The sequence below is a fragment of the Cervus canadensis genome, chromosome 13 (genome assembly GCF_019320065.1).
Source record: "Cervus canadensis isolate Bull #8, Minnesota chromosome 13, ASM1932006v1, whole genome shotgun sequence".
In the NCBI taxonomy this organism is placed as follows: domain Eukaryota; kingdom Metazoa; phylum Chordata; class Mammalia; order Artiodactyla; family Cervidae; genus Cervus; species Cervus canadensis.
Window position 1 is genome coordinate 25504041 of NC_057398.1, and position 13729 is coordinate 25517769.

The 13729-nt window shown below is 42.2% G+C and overlaps 1 protein-coding gene across 1 annotated transcript; it reads left to right on the forward strand.

Annotated features, from left to right (window-relative positions):
• Window positions 1-798: 798 nt before the first annotated feature.
• LOC122451726 (PRAME family member 8-like) lies at window positions 799-3699 on the forward strand. Its single transcript, XM_043484640.1, has 3 exons — window positions 799-1085; window positions 1534-2106; window positions 3177-3699. Exons 1-3 carry the CDS (start codon window positions 799-801, stop codon window positions 3697-3699), a joined length of 1383 nt encoding a protein of 460 aa, XP_043340575.1.
• Window positions 3700-13729: the final 10030 nt, after the last annotated feature.

Genomic DNA, 13729 nt, shown 5'->3' on the forward strand with positions numbered 1-13729 from the left:
ACTCCTCATCTTACCTATGGTCAGCAGGTTTCCATTGGTAGCATGCAGCAGTGGTGTCAGGGAGATTTTCTTTTCAGATGTATACATGTAAGCCTTTGGTTTTACCTCTAAGTGTAATTTTGCCTCAATCCCAAATATTTTTATATGTGCTTTCCTTTATATCATTTCAAAATATCTTAACCAAAAAGATTTTATTTTTTAATGAAAATGTATAATTTTTTAATTAAATAGTTTTAATTGGAGGGAAAAAACCTATATTTTTGAAATTTTATTTATTGACATTGAAAATATTCAGCTTGTGCAAATGGCATTCATTTAAGGAGTCTGTTTCATCTTTCTCAGCCTGTTAACTGTGGGAACTGAGGATAGAGGCTGTATTGGGCTACACAATGCTCTTATTCCCATAGTTTTAAGGCTCAAAGGGATGATTTAAATGTTTCCCCCCCCCAAAAGATGGATCTTAACCTTCAGGTCTTGGTACCACTCCCCAATGAAACATGATTAAGCAAAGCAGTGAATGGAAATGAATGGACCAGTAGTTGGGTTTCTTCCTTCTTGATCCTTAAGAAATGCTTGTTCTGGTGCCCCTACTGGCAGAGCTATGCCACTTTGCCCACTAAGCCCAGAGAGAATATTTGCAAAACTAAGGCTCTTCTCAATTGTCAGAGCAGAGACTTTAGCTATGAGTCGGTTCCTATGAAGGGTGGGGAGACAGATGAAGTTATGTTCATGCTTACCTGAGAAAGATCCCTTCTTCTCTGCAAGTTCTTACAGGATTCCTTTAGGAGCAGATTCATGATGAGTGTCAGGAACCCCCTGAGACTCCTGAACCTGGCAGGGAAGAGCCTACTAACCAATGAGGCCTTGGCCATTTCTGCTCTGGAGTATCTGCCCATCGAGCTCTTCCCCCCACTGTTCATGGAAGCATTCTGTGGAAGGCACAGAAAGACCTTAAAGGCCTTGGTTCAAGCCTGGCCCTTTGTCCGCCTGCCTCTGGGGGGCCTGATGCAGACGCCTCATGTGGTAACATTACAAGCAGTGCTCGAGGGACTTGATGTCCTGCTCACACAGAAGGATCGTCCAAGGTGAGTTGGATGCAGGTAATCTGATAGGATGTGGGCAATCCCAAACAGACAGCTAAAGATGGGAAAGTAGATGGGGCATGGATGGGCCAGTGACTTCTGATGATGCCAATGAGGAAACACAGAGACTTGGCCATTGCTGAGCTCACTTTGGGGAATGCCTTCCAGCAGTGTAGGAGTGGCTAAGATGCAAGGAAATCTGAAGGGACAAGTCCCAGCCTCCCCGCCACCCGCCCCCCCCAGGGATGTCTAAGGCCACTAGAAGTAGAAAGCTAAGGAAAATGGAAGGGGAAAAGATGGAGGAAGGTGAAGCAGAGAGGGGAGAGGAGGACAAGGCAGCACGTGATGTTGGGAATTTGAAGTAAAAACTCATGTGGGAAGTCAGAGTGTTGCCTAAATTTTGTGTGGATATTATTAAAACCATCACTGACAATCCGTTGTTTCCCCACAGGAGATGCAAACTGCGTGTGCTGGACTTAAGGAATACTGGCCAGGATTTCTGGAGAATGTGGTCTGGATCCAGTGTCCATGTGTCCTCAAGCTTTTCAATGGCACCAGGGGCTGAGGACAGGTCGAGCACTGAGAAAGTCTTGGCTCCCTTTGAGGTGTTCATAGAACTTCACCTCAAGGAAAGGAGCATGGATGGATTTCTCACCTGCCTTATGAGATGGGTGGAGCAGAGGAAAGCGTCCATACACCTGTGCTGCAAGAGGCTGAGGATTCTTTCATTTTCCATGGATAAAATTATGAAGATCCTGAGCATGGTGCAACTGGACTGTATCCAGGAGGTATACGTGAATCGCAGCTGGTATCTGTCCACCCTGGCCATGTTTGCTCCTCTCCTGGGCCAGATGAGCAATTTGCAGAGACTCCTCATCTCCCACATCCACCTGCCTGATCCCGAGGAACAGGAGGAGCACCACATTGTCAAAATTACTTCTCAGTTCCTAAGGCTGCACCACCTCCGGGATCTCCATCTGGAATCCCCCTTCTACCTCGAAGGCTGCCTGGACCAGATGCTCAGGTGAGTGTGCATCACTGACCAAGTAACAGTGAACCCAACACTAGAATATCAAATGTACTGTCCCCTTTGCTACTCCATTGTGAACTATGGTATCACATAACCACCCAAATCTAGGTAGGGGTCCAAACTGGGAGAGAGGCTCTGGAAAGGGACACTGTGCTGGAAACTATAGACTAGGAGCTAGAATCTAGGGGAGGTTATTTGATTTCTTCTTAAGAAGAGATATCTTTTCTAGGTGACTTAGGAAAATAGGTAAGGGAAGAGGGCATTGAACACAGACAACTCCACCAGTCCTGAGTGTTCCTAAACTGAAGCTCTGTGTTCTCCAGCTTTCTGACCAGGATGAGCCTATCTCAAATTCCCTGTCTGTAAAAGGATGTTTTTTGCTCCAGATATGGTAAATAATATATGGGAAATGCATGATTCTGGAGATTGTGGTAATAGGGCAGGTGTCAACGGCATCACAAAAATTGGAAGATGGTTTGCAGATAAAGCAGGGATACAAGTGAGCCCCACGGGCTGGCATCCTCTGTGGATGCTGTGGGATTTTGCCCAATTTGTCCTCTAGGCATCACCCAGAAGCCTCACCTGCCTGAGATGGATGTCTGGGGCCAAAGCATGTTCAGAAGGAAGCCTGGGTAGGAAGCATTTTAAGTATATCTCTTTATTATTAATTAAAATGTATTATATATATATTTAATAATTATATATTAATGAATATATTTAACTATTAACTTTCAGGGATGTCCAATCTTGATTGAGGCAAGATGTCAACCTCTCCTCTGAGTTTGTTCTATTCCCTTCCATTATCTTCATTCCTCTTCATAAGGAAGCAGAGAACATTTTTCTCTGCTTGAGTAATGAGGAGAGAGAGGTTTTCAGACTCTATGTACTTGACCTGGTCACAGAGAAAAGGTGAAATGACTGGCTGCAATGATATTGGCCTTTCTGAGTATTAATCCTTATGAGATAATCTGTTCCAACCTGGGCTTGGGCAGATCACTTGTCTCTCAACCTGCAATCAACTTCCACCTCAGTTTCCAATACCTAATTCCTCTCTTTCTCCCCAGGTGCCTGGTGACCCCCTTGGACAACCTTGGGATTACTCACTGCCTGCTTACAGATTCAGACCTGACCCATCTGTCCCAGAGCCCAAACATCAGTCAGCTAAAGGGCCTGTATCTGAGTGGGGTCACCATGACCTATTCCAGTCCTGAGCTCCTGCCAGCTCTGCTGGAGAAAGTTTCAGCCACCCTCCAGGAGCTGTACTTAGAGCAATGTGGGATCAGGGACTCCCACTTGGAATCCATTCTGCGTATCTTGAGCTGCTGTTTCCAACTCATGTCCTTCAGTCTGCTTGGGAACCTCCTCTCCATGGCCATCATGGAAAAGCTCCTGCGACACACCTCCGGGCTGCCCAAGTTAAGTAAAGAACTATACCCTGCTCCTCAGGAAAGTTTCAGCTCTGATGGAATCCTCCAACCCAGGAGACTTGCCCAGTGTCAGACTGAACTGCTTGAGATCCTCGAGGACTTGGGACATCCCAGGATCATCTGGATTAGCTTCATGCCTCTGTCCACCCTGTGGAGATAACACATTCTATTATCCTGAGCCTATCATATACAGTGGTAATACCCTTGCTTAGTCCATAGCATTGATGAAAAGCTTTCTTCTGAGCACTTGGAAACTGAAATCTAGGACAAGATACATCGTGAAAGGAAAATAGAGCCATGGTTTCAGACATCTGCTCAATGTCAATGTGAAAAGGAAAGGTGATCCTGCAGGGAAGCAGGATTGCAGAGGGAAATACTGTCTCCCTGGAATAGGAATGCTTGTAGGGTCAGAACTAAGAATCTACATTTCCTTAGGTGGATTTGAGCTTGAGATTCACATGTTGGTGTTATCCCTGGGTAGATGACTGTAAAGAAACGGTCGAAAATAAAGAGTCCCTCTTTGTAAACGGATTGTTGCTGTTCATGATGTATTTTTCCTGATTTTTCATTTCATATCAGGGAGATCTCCAGACATTGATTTTTTTTTAAAAAAAGCACTGAGTTGTCTATGATCCAAAACCTTACCATTCCCACCAGGTCTTTATTCAACCTGGTGCATCTCTTACCTCCTTGCTTACTTTTGGAGCTGTTCAGTGGGGTAATATACACAGAGAGAAACATACCCAGTGGCCAATGAGCCACTCAAGTGAAGACCTCAGGCAGGTCTCTCACTGCTGACTCAGGCCATGACCCTGGATATGAGCAGTCCTCTTGGTTGTCCTGGTCTCTACATAACTTTCAGTTATTGACCTTTTTGTGGGGGTGGAAAGGGTTTTACTGAAAAAGGCATGGCTCCCAATTCTGGAAGGTGTCGTCCACACTGCAGATAAGCTAAACTTCTGAGCCTTGCTGACCTATTACCCACGGTGGATAATGATCCTTCATGAATTAATCTATTGATCAGGGAAGTTACATAATTTCCTTTAGCAAAATACTAAAATCATAGAGTCATATAACATGGTTTCAGTGTTTCTATACCTCATTAAAAATTACATTCTTGGCCAAGATGGTGGAGGAGTAGGACCGGGAGACCACTTTCTCTCCTACAAATTCATCGAAAGAATAACTGAACACAGAGCAAACTTCACAGAACAACTTCTGATCACTAGCTGAGGTCATCAGGCGCCCAGAAAAGCAGCCCATTGTCTTCGAAAGGAGGTAGGACAAAATATAAAAGATAAAAACTGAGACAAAAGAGCTGAGGACGGAGATTCGTCCCGGGAAGGGAGTCTTGGGCGGCATTGCTTGGGGTAGGGTCCGGGCCTGAGTGCCCTGAGGACAATCGGAGGGAGCTTCTGTGAGGTGCCAACTTGAACTGTGGGAGACCAAGAGAGAGAGAGTACATTAACCGGCCCGAACACACTGCCGGCCGTTCGCAGAACAAAGAGACCGAGAAAGTCCAGAGAAGAGCTCGCAGGCTGCGGACCGGCCCAGCCCCGCCGGAGGCAGAAGGCAGGGGGGAGGGGAAGGTCGCGGCGAGACACAGGGCGCAGGCACCCGACCGGCGCGGGCGGGGACTGGGGCTGGGGACGCGGAGGGCGGAAGGCGCGCGCACCCGACTGGCGCCAGGAAACTGAAACTGGGTCCGCGGAAGGGAGTGAGTGCGCCACACCTGGGGAGAGGGCGCCCACCGAGCCCCTGGCTGCCTGGACCGCTCTGACGGGGAGGGCACAGAGAGCAGGCGCAGCTTTTCGTTCCGCGCTTTTGTGGAACACCCGAGGGCTGGAACCTCGCGCAGCGCGGGGCACGCTCCATATAGAACAGCCGGGAGCCTGAGCAGCGCAGACGGAGAAAGCAGCGTCAGGCCCGCCCTCACAGCGCCAGCCCCTCCCCGCAGCGTCAGCCCCTCCCCGCAGAGCGAGGGAACTAGCTACCTGAATGGGAGTCCACCTCCGCCCGCCTGTGTCAGGGCGGAAATGAGGCTCTGAAGAGACTGGCAAACAGAAGTCAAATAAACAAAGGGAACCGCTTCAGAAGGGACTGGTGCAACAGATTAAAATCCCTCTAGAAAACACCGACTACACCGTAGGGGGCCTGTAGATACCGAGAAGTGTAAGCTGGAACGAGGAGCTATCTGAAACTGAGCCGAATCCACACTGACCGCAACAGCTCTAGAGAAACTCCTAGATATAATTTTACTTTTTTCTCTTTTTTTTTTTCCTTTTTTTTATTTTTTATTTTTTCTCTTTTATTTTCCTTTAAAATCCCCTATTACTCCCCCATTACTCCTTAACTTTCATTTTCATAGATTTTTACGATTTTTTTAATTAGGGGGAAAAAAAATTTTTTTTTTCTTTTTTTTTCTTTTTTCTTCTTCTTTTTTTTCTTTTTCTTTCCTTTTTCTCTTCTATTTTCTATTTTTCTTTTCCTCTTATTTCTTTTAAAGTCCTCTAGTACTCCTCTACTACTCCTTAATTTTCATTTTCAACACACTATAACCTTACAAAAAAAAAAAGAGAAGCCCTATTTTTAAACCGAAGATTATTCTCTCCCAATCTTGACTCTCTGTTTTCTACCTCAGAACACCTCTATTTCCTCCTTTCCCCCTCTCTTCCCAATCCAATTCTGTGAATCTTTGTAGGTGACTGGGCTACGGAGAACACTCTGGGAACAGACAGCTGCGTAGATCTGTCTCTCTCCTCTTGAGTCCCCCTTTTTCTCCTCCTGCTCATCTCTATCTCCCTCCTCCCTCTCCTCTTCTTCATGTAACTCTGTGAACCTCTCTGGGTATGCCTAACAGGGGAGAATCTTTTCGCCATTAACCTAGAAGTTTTCTTATCAGTGCTGTATAGCTGGAGAAGTCCTGAGACTACAGGAAGAATAAAACTGAAATCCAGAGGCAGGAAACTTAAGCCCAAAACCTGAGAACACCAGAAAACTCCTGACTACATGGAACTTTAAGCAATAAGTGACCGTCCAAAAGCCTCCATACCTACACTGAAACCAACCACCACCCAAGAGCCAATAAGTTTTAGAGCAAGACATACCACGCAAATTCTCCAGCAATGCAGGAACATAGCCCTGAACGTCAACATACAGGCTGCCCGAGGTCACACCTAACACATAGACCCATCTCAAAACTCATTACTGGGCACTCCATTGCTCTCCAAAGAGAAGAAATCAAGTTCCACGCACCAGAACACTGACGCAAGCTTCCCTAACCAGGAAACCTTGACAAGCCAATCGTCTAACCCCACCCACTGGGTAAATATTCCGCAATAAAAAGGAACCACAGACCTCCAGAATACAGAAAGCCCACTCCAGATACAGCAATCTAAACAAGATGAAAAGGCAGAGAAATACCCAACAGGTAAAGGAACATGAAAAATGCCCACCAAGTCAAACAAAAGAGGAGGAGATAGGGAATCTACCTGAAAAAGAATTTAAAATAATGATAATAAAAATGATCCAAAATCTTGAAAACAAAATGGAGTTACAGATAAATAGCCTGGAAACAAAGATTGAAAAGATTCAAGAACTGTTTAATAAAGACCTAGAAGAAATAAAAAAGAGTCAAATTAAAAATGAATAATGCAATGAATGAGATCAAAAACACTTTGGAGGGAACCAAGAGTAGAATAATGGAGGCAGAAGATAGGATAAGTGAGGTAGAAGATAAAATGGTGGAAATAAATGAAGCAGAGAGGAAAAAAGAAAAAAAGGAATCAAAAAAGAAATGAGCAACCTCAGGGAACCTCTTGGGACACTGTGAACGCCCCAACATTCGAATCAAAGGAGTCCCAGAAGAAGAAGACAAAAAGAAAGGCCATGAGAAAATACTCGAGGAGATAATAGCTGAAAACTTCCCTAAAATGGGGAAGGAAATAGCCACTCAAGTCCAAGAAACCCAGAGAGTCCCAAACAGGATAAACCCAAGGCGAAACACCCAAGACACATATTAATCAAACTAACAAAGATCAAACACAAAGAACAAATATTAAAAGCAGCAAGGGAAAAACAACAAATAACACACAAAGGGATTCCCATAAGGATAACAGCTGATCTATCAATAGAAACCCTCCAGGCCAGAAGGGAATGGCAGGACGTACTGAAAGTAATAAAAGAGAATAACCTACAACCTAGATTACTGTATCCAGCAAGGATCTCATTCAGATATGAAGGAGAATTCAAAAGCTTTACAGATAAGCAAAAGCTGAGAGAATTCAGCACCACCAAACCAGCTCTTCAACAAATGCTAAAGGATCTTCTCTAGACAGATGCAGAAAGGTTTGTATAAACGTGAACACCAAACAAAGTAAATGGCAACGGGACCACCTATCAATAATTACCCTTAAATGTAAATGGGTTGAATGCCCCAACCAAAAGACAAAGACTGGCTGAATGGATACAAAAGCAGGACCCCTATATATGCTGTCTACAGGAGGCCCACCTCATAACAAGGGACACATACAGACTGAAAGTGAGGGGCTGGAAAAAAATATTTCACGCAAATGGAGACCAAAAGAAAGCAGGAGTCGCAATACTCATATCAAATAAAATAGACTTTAAAATAAAGGCTATGAAAAGAGACAAAGAAGGACACTACATAACGATCAAAGGATCAATCCAAGAAGAAGATATAACAATTATAAATATATATGCACCCAACATAGAGGCACGGCAATATGTACGGCAAACCACTAAACAGTATGAAAGAGGAAATTAAATAGTAACACAAATAAATAGTGGGAAGACTTAATACCACCACTCACAACTATGGATAGATCAATAAAACAGAAAATTAAACAAAGGAAACACAAACCTAAATGACACAATGGACCAGCTAGACCTATTGATATCTAATAGGACATTTCACCCCAAAACAAGCAACTTCACCTTTTTTTTTTTTTTTCACGGAACCTTCTCCAGAATAGATCACATCCTGGGCCATAAATCTAGTCTTGGAAAATTCCAAAAAATTGAAATCATTCCAGTCATCTTTTCTGACCACAGTGCAGTAAGATTAGATCTCAATTACAGGAAAAAAAATTGTTAAAAATTCAAACATATGGAGGCTAAATAACACGCTTCTGAATAACCAACAAATCATAGAAGAAATTAAAAAAGAAATCAAAATATGCATAGAAATGAATGAAAATGAAAACACAACAACCCAAAACCTATGGGACACTGTAAAAGCAGTGCTTAGGGGAAGGTTCATAGCATTACAGGCTTATATCAAGAAACAAGAAAAAAACCAAATAAATAACCTAACTCTACACCTAAAGCAATTAGAGAAGGAAGAAATGAAGAACCCCAGAGTTAGCAGAAGGAAAGAAATCTTAAAAATCAGGGCAGAAATAAATGCAAAAGAAACTAAAGAGACCATAGCAAAAATCAACAAAGCTAAAAGCTGGTTTTTTGAAAAAATAAACAAAATTGACAAACCATTAGCAAGACTCATTAAGAAACAAAGAGAGAAGACCAAATTAACAAAATTAGAAATGAAAATGGAGAGATCACAACAGACACCTGAAAATACAAAGGAATCATAAGAGACTACTTACCAGCAAGCTCTTCAAAAAATGGACAATTGATGAAATGGACAAATTCTTAGAAAAAGTATAACCTTCCAAAACTGAAACCAGGAAGAAATAGAGATCTTAAACAGACCCATCACAAGCAAGGAAATCGAAACTGTAATCAAAAATCTTCCAGCAAACAAAAGCCCAGGACCAGATGGCTTCACAGCTGAATTCTACCAAAAATTTAGAGAAGAGCTAACACCTATCTTACTCAAACTCTTCCAGAAAATTGCAGAAGAAGGTAAACTTCCAAACTCATTCTATGAGGCCACCATCACCCTAATTCCAAAACCTGACAAAGATGCCACAAAAAAAGAAAACTATAGGCCAATATCACTGATGAACATAGATGCAAAAATCCTTAACAAAATTTTAGCAAACAGAATCCAACAACATATTAAAAAAATCATACACCACGACCAAGTGGGCTTTATCCCAGGAATGCAAGGATTCTTTAATATCCACAAATCAATCAATGTAATACACCACATTAACAAATTGAAAGATAAAAACCATATGATTATCTCAATAGATGCAGAGAAAGCCTTTGACAAAATTCAACACTCATTTATGATTAAAACTCTCCAAAAAGCAGGAATAGAAGGAACATACCTCAACATAATAAAAGCTATATATGACAAACCCCACCCCCCAAAAAAAACCCAAAAAAAGCAATCACCCCCCCTTCAAATGGTGAAAAATTGAAAGAATTTCCCCTGAAATCAGGAACAAGACAAGGGTGCCCACTCTCACCACTACTATTCAACATAGTGTTGGAAGTTTTGGCCACAGCAATCAGAGCAGAAAAAGAAGTAAAAGGAATCCACATAGGAAAAGAAGAAGTGAAACTCTCTCTGTTTGCAGATGACATGATCCTCTACATAGAAAACCCTAAAGACTCTTCCAGAAAATTACTAGAGCTAATCAATGAATATAGTAAAGTTGCAGGATATAAAATTAACACACAGAAATCTCTTGCATTCCTATACACTAACAATGAGAAAACAGAAAGAGAAATTAAGGAAACAATACCATTCACCATTGCAACAAAAAGAATAAAATACTTAGGAGTATATCTACCTAAAGAAACAAAAGACCTATACATAGAAAACTGTAAAACACTGATGAAAGAAATCAAAGAGGACACAAAAAGATGGAGAAACATACCGTGTTCATGGATTGGAAGAATCAATATTGTCAAAATGGCTATTCTACCCAAAGCAATCGATAGATTCAATGCAATCCCTATCAAGCTACCAACGGTATTTTTCACAGAACTAGACCAAAGAATTTCACAATTTGTATGGAAATACAAAAAACCTCGAATAGCCAACGTAATCTTGAGAAAGAAGAATGGAACTGGAGGAATCAACCTGCCTGACTTCAGACTCTACTACAAAGCCACAGTCATCAAGACAGTATGGTACTGGCACAAAGACAGAAATATAGATCAATGGAACAGAAGAGAAAGCCCAGAGATAAATCCACGAACCTATGGACACCTTATCTTTGACAAAGGAGGCAAGGATATACAATGGAAAAAAGACAACTTCTTTAACAAGTGGTGCTGGGAAAACTGGTCAACCACTTGTAAAAGAATGAAACTAGAACACTTTCTAACACCATACACAAAAATAAACTCAAAATGGATTAAAGATCTAAAATGTAAGACCAGAAACTATAAAACTCCTAGAGGAGAACATAGGCAAAACACTCTCCGACATAAACCACAGCAAGATCCTCTATGACCCACCTCCCAGAATATTGGAAATAAAAGCAAAACTAAACAAATGGGACCTAATGAAACTTAAAAGCTTTGGCACAACAAAGGAAACTATAAGTAAGGTGAAAAGACAGCCCTCAGATTGGGAGAAAATAATAGCAAATGAAGAAACAGACAAAGGATTAATCTCAAAAATATACAAGCAACTCTTGAAGCTCAATTCCAGAAAAATAAATGACCCAATCAAAAAATGGGCAAAGAACTAAACAGACATTTCTCCAAAGAAGACATACAGATGGCTAACAAACACATGAAAAGATGCTCAACATCACTCATTATTAGAGAAATGCAAATCAAAACCACAATGAGGTACCATTACACGCCAGTCAGGATGGTTGCTATCCAAAAGTCTACAAGCAATAAATGCTGGAGAGGGTGTGGAGAAAAGGGAACCCTCTTACACTGTTGGTGGGAATGCAAGCTAGTACAGCCGCTATGGAGAACAGTGTGGAGATTTCTTTTAAAACTGGAAATAGAACTGCCATATGACCCAGCAATCCCACTTCTGGGCATATACACCGAGGAAACCAGATCTGAAAGAGACACATGCACCCCATTGTTCATCGCAGCACTGTTTATAATAGCCAGGACATGGAAGCAACCTAGATGCCCATCAGCAGACGAATGGATAGGAAGCTGTGGTACATATACACCATGGAATATTACTCAGCCATTAAAAAGAATTCATTTGAATCAGTTCTAATGAGATGGATGAAACTGGAGCCCATTATACAGAGTGAAGTAAGCCAGAAAGATAAGAACATTACAGCATACTAACACATATATATGGAATTTAGAAAGATGGTAACGATAACCCTATATGCAAAACAGAAAAAGAGACACAGAAATACAGAACAGACTTTTGAACTCTGTGGGAGAAGGTGAGGGTGGGATGTTTCAAAAGAACAGCATGTATACTATCTATGGTGAAACAGATCACCAGCACAGGTGGGATGCATGAGACAAGTGCTCGGGCCTGGTGCACTGGGAAGACACAGAGGAATCGGGTGGAGAGGGAGGTGGGAGGGGGAATCGGGATGGGGAATACGTGTAAATCTATGGCTGATTCATATCAATGTATGACAAAACCCACTGAAATGTTGTGAAGTAATTAGCCTCCAACTAATAAAAAATTTAAAAAAAAAGAAAAGGCAAAAAAGTAGATCACAAATACTAACACAATTCTGATTTTGTAAAAAGAATATACATACTTTGAATCTATCTGCACATATGCATATGAAAGAAAACATATAAAGATATTAATGATGGTTATTTTCATGGTGGGAATTTGGATGATTTAATTTTTAAATATACTTTTCATATTTTCCAAATTGCCTACAATGAACATGACATACTTTTAAATATTTTTCTAGATTTGCATTTTTATTGCAAAAGTGATCCATGTTCAGTGTAGGAAATTAAACTTTGTTACCACTGGGAACAGCTTGTTATGAGTCCTTCCAGATGTTTTTCTACGCATATCTAAATACATCCGTAGAGGGCATGCATTTCACAGGTCACAAACTCAGGTGTGCAAAAGAGGACAGCTTTAGTTCTCTGTAACTAAATTTTGTTTCTATTTTGAGTCCCTATTCCACCTAGGCAGAAACTTCATTTTAAGCAAGAGAGAAAAAGCTCAGGCAAATAAGGGTTTTCTCTGTGAATTTAGGGCTTCCCAGGTGGCGCAGTGGTAAAGAATTTGCTTGATGTATTGCAGGAGACACAAGTGATGCAGGTTTGATCTCTGGGCGGGGAAGATCCCCTGGGGTAGGATATGGCAACACACTCCAGTATTCTTGCCTGAAAAATTCCAAGGAGCCTGCTGGGCTTCAGTCCATGGGTTTGCAAAGTCTCATGCTAGTGAGAACTAGCATGAACTGTGGATTTAACTTACCCACCCAATCTTCTCCCTGGACTTGTACCTTCATCCTGGGTGGGGGTAGGGGTGCTGACACCAAGGTATGGGGATGGGGGGGGTGTCTGCTGCTCACTTATCATCTGACCTTGTTAGTGTAACTGGTAATAGACTTTTCGCCTGGCCTTGGTCTACAGGATGTACCCTAATAGACTCCAAAAGGTCAAGTTTCCCAAGTCTACTTAACAACTATGCTGAATACTTGGGGTGCCCTCTTCTCCACTAGGAGCCCTCTTCTGGTCTAACGGCTTTGTGTTCTCCATTCTCAAAACTCCTCTTGAAGGGAGCCAGTGGAAAACTTTTGGATGCTCTTCCACTCATTCCTGGGAGGCGCTTTCTCAGGCTCTCTCTCAGGCTCTGAGAGAAATTTCTGTTCTTCCGAAGCTGCAGCCACCTGACTCAGGGGCTGTTTTGAGGGCCACCACCCAGCTGAGCTCTGGTATGGTCTCGCATCACCAATCTTCTTCACTCAGGGAGGGCCTCAAGGACACTGAGTCCTTTTCAGACATTCTCGACTTCCCTACGCTCCGAGATCAGCCTCTGCTCAGTTTCTCTCCTCTCCAGGACCAGTGTGATCTGTGATCTTTAACTCCTCTGTGTGGGATGGATGACAAGCTTGGGTATCTGAGGTTAATGACATAAATCTCATGTCAGGAGCCCTTTGCTTCAGACTGGAGACTACATAGGTCTTCTCTTCTAACCACTATCTCCACTGTGGAGTATAAAAGTCTATTTTAAAATTTCAAAGTTGGAAACTAACTTGGGTTCTGTGGCTTCATGTTCTGTACTTGCATGACCGTTCCATCTTACAGCAGGATCAAGAAAGGACCTAATTGCTGCCTGAAAT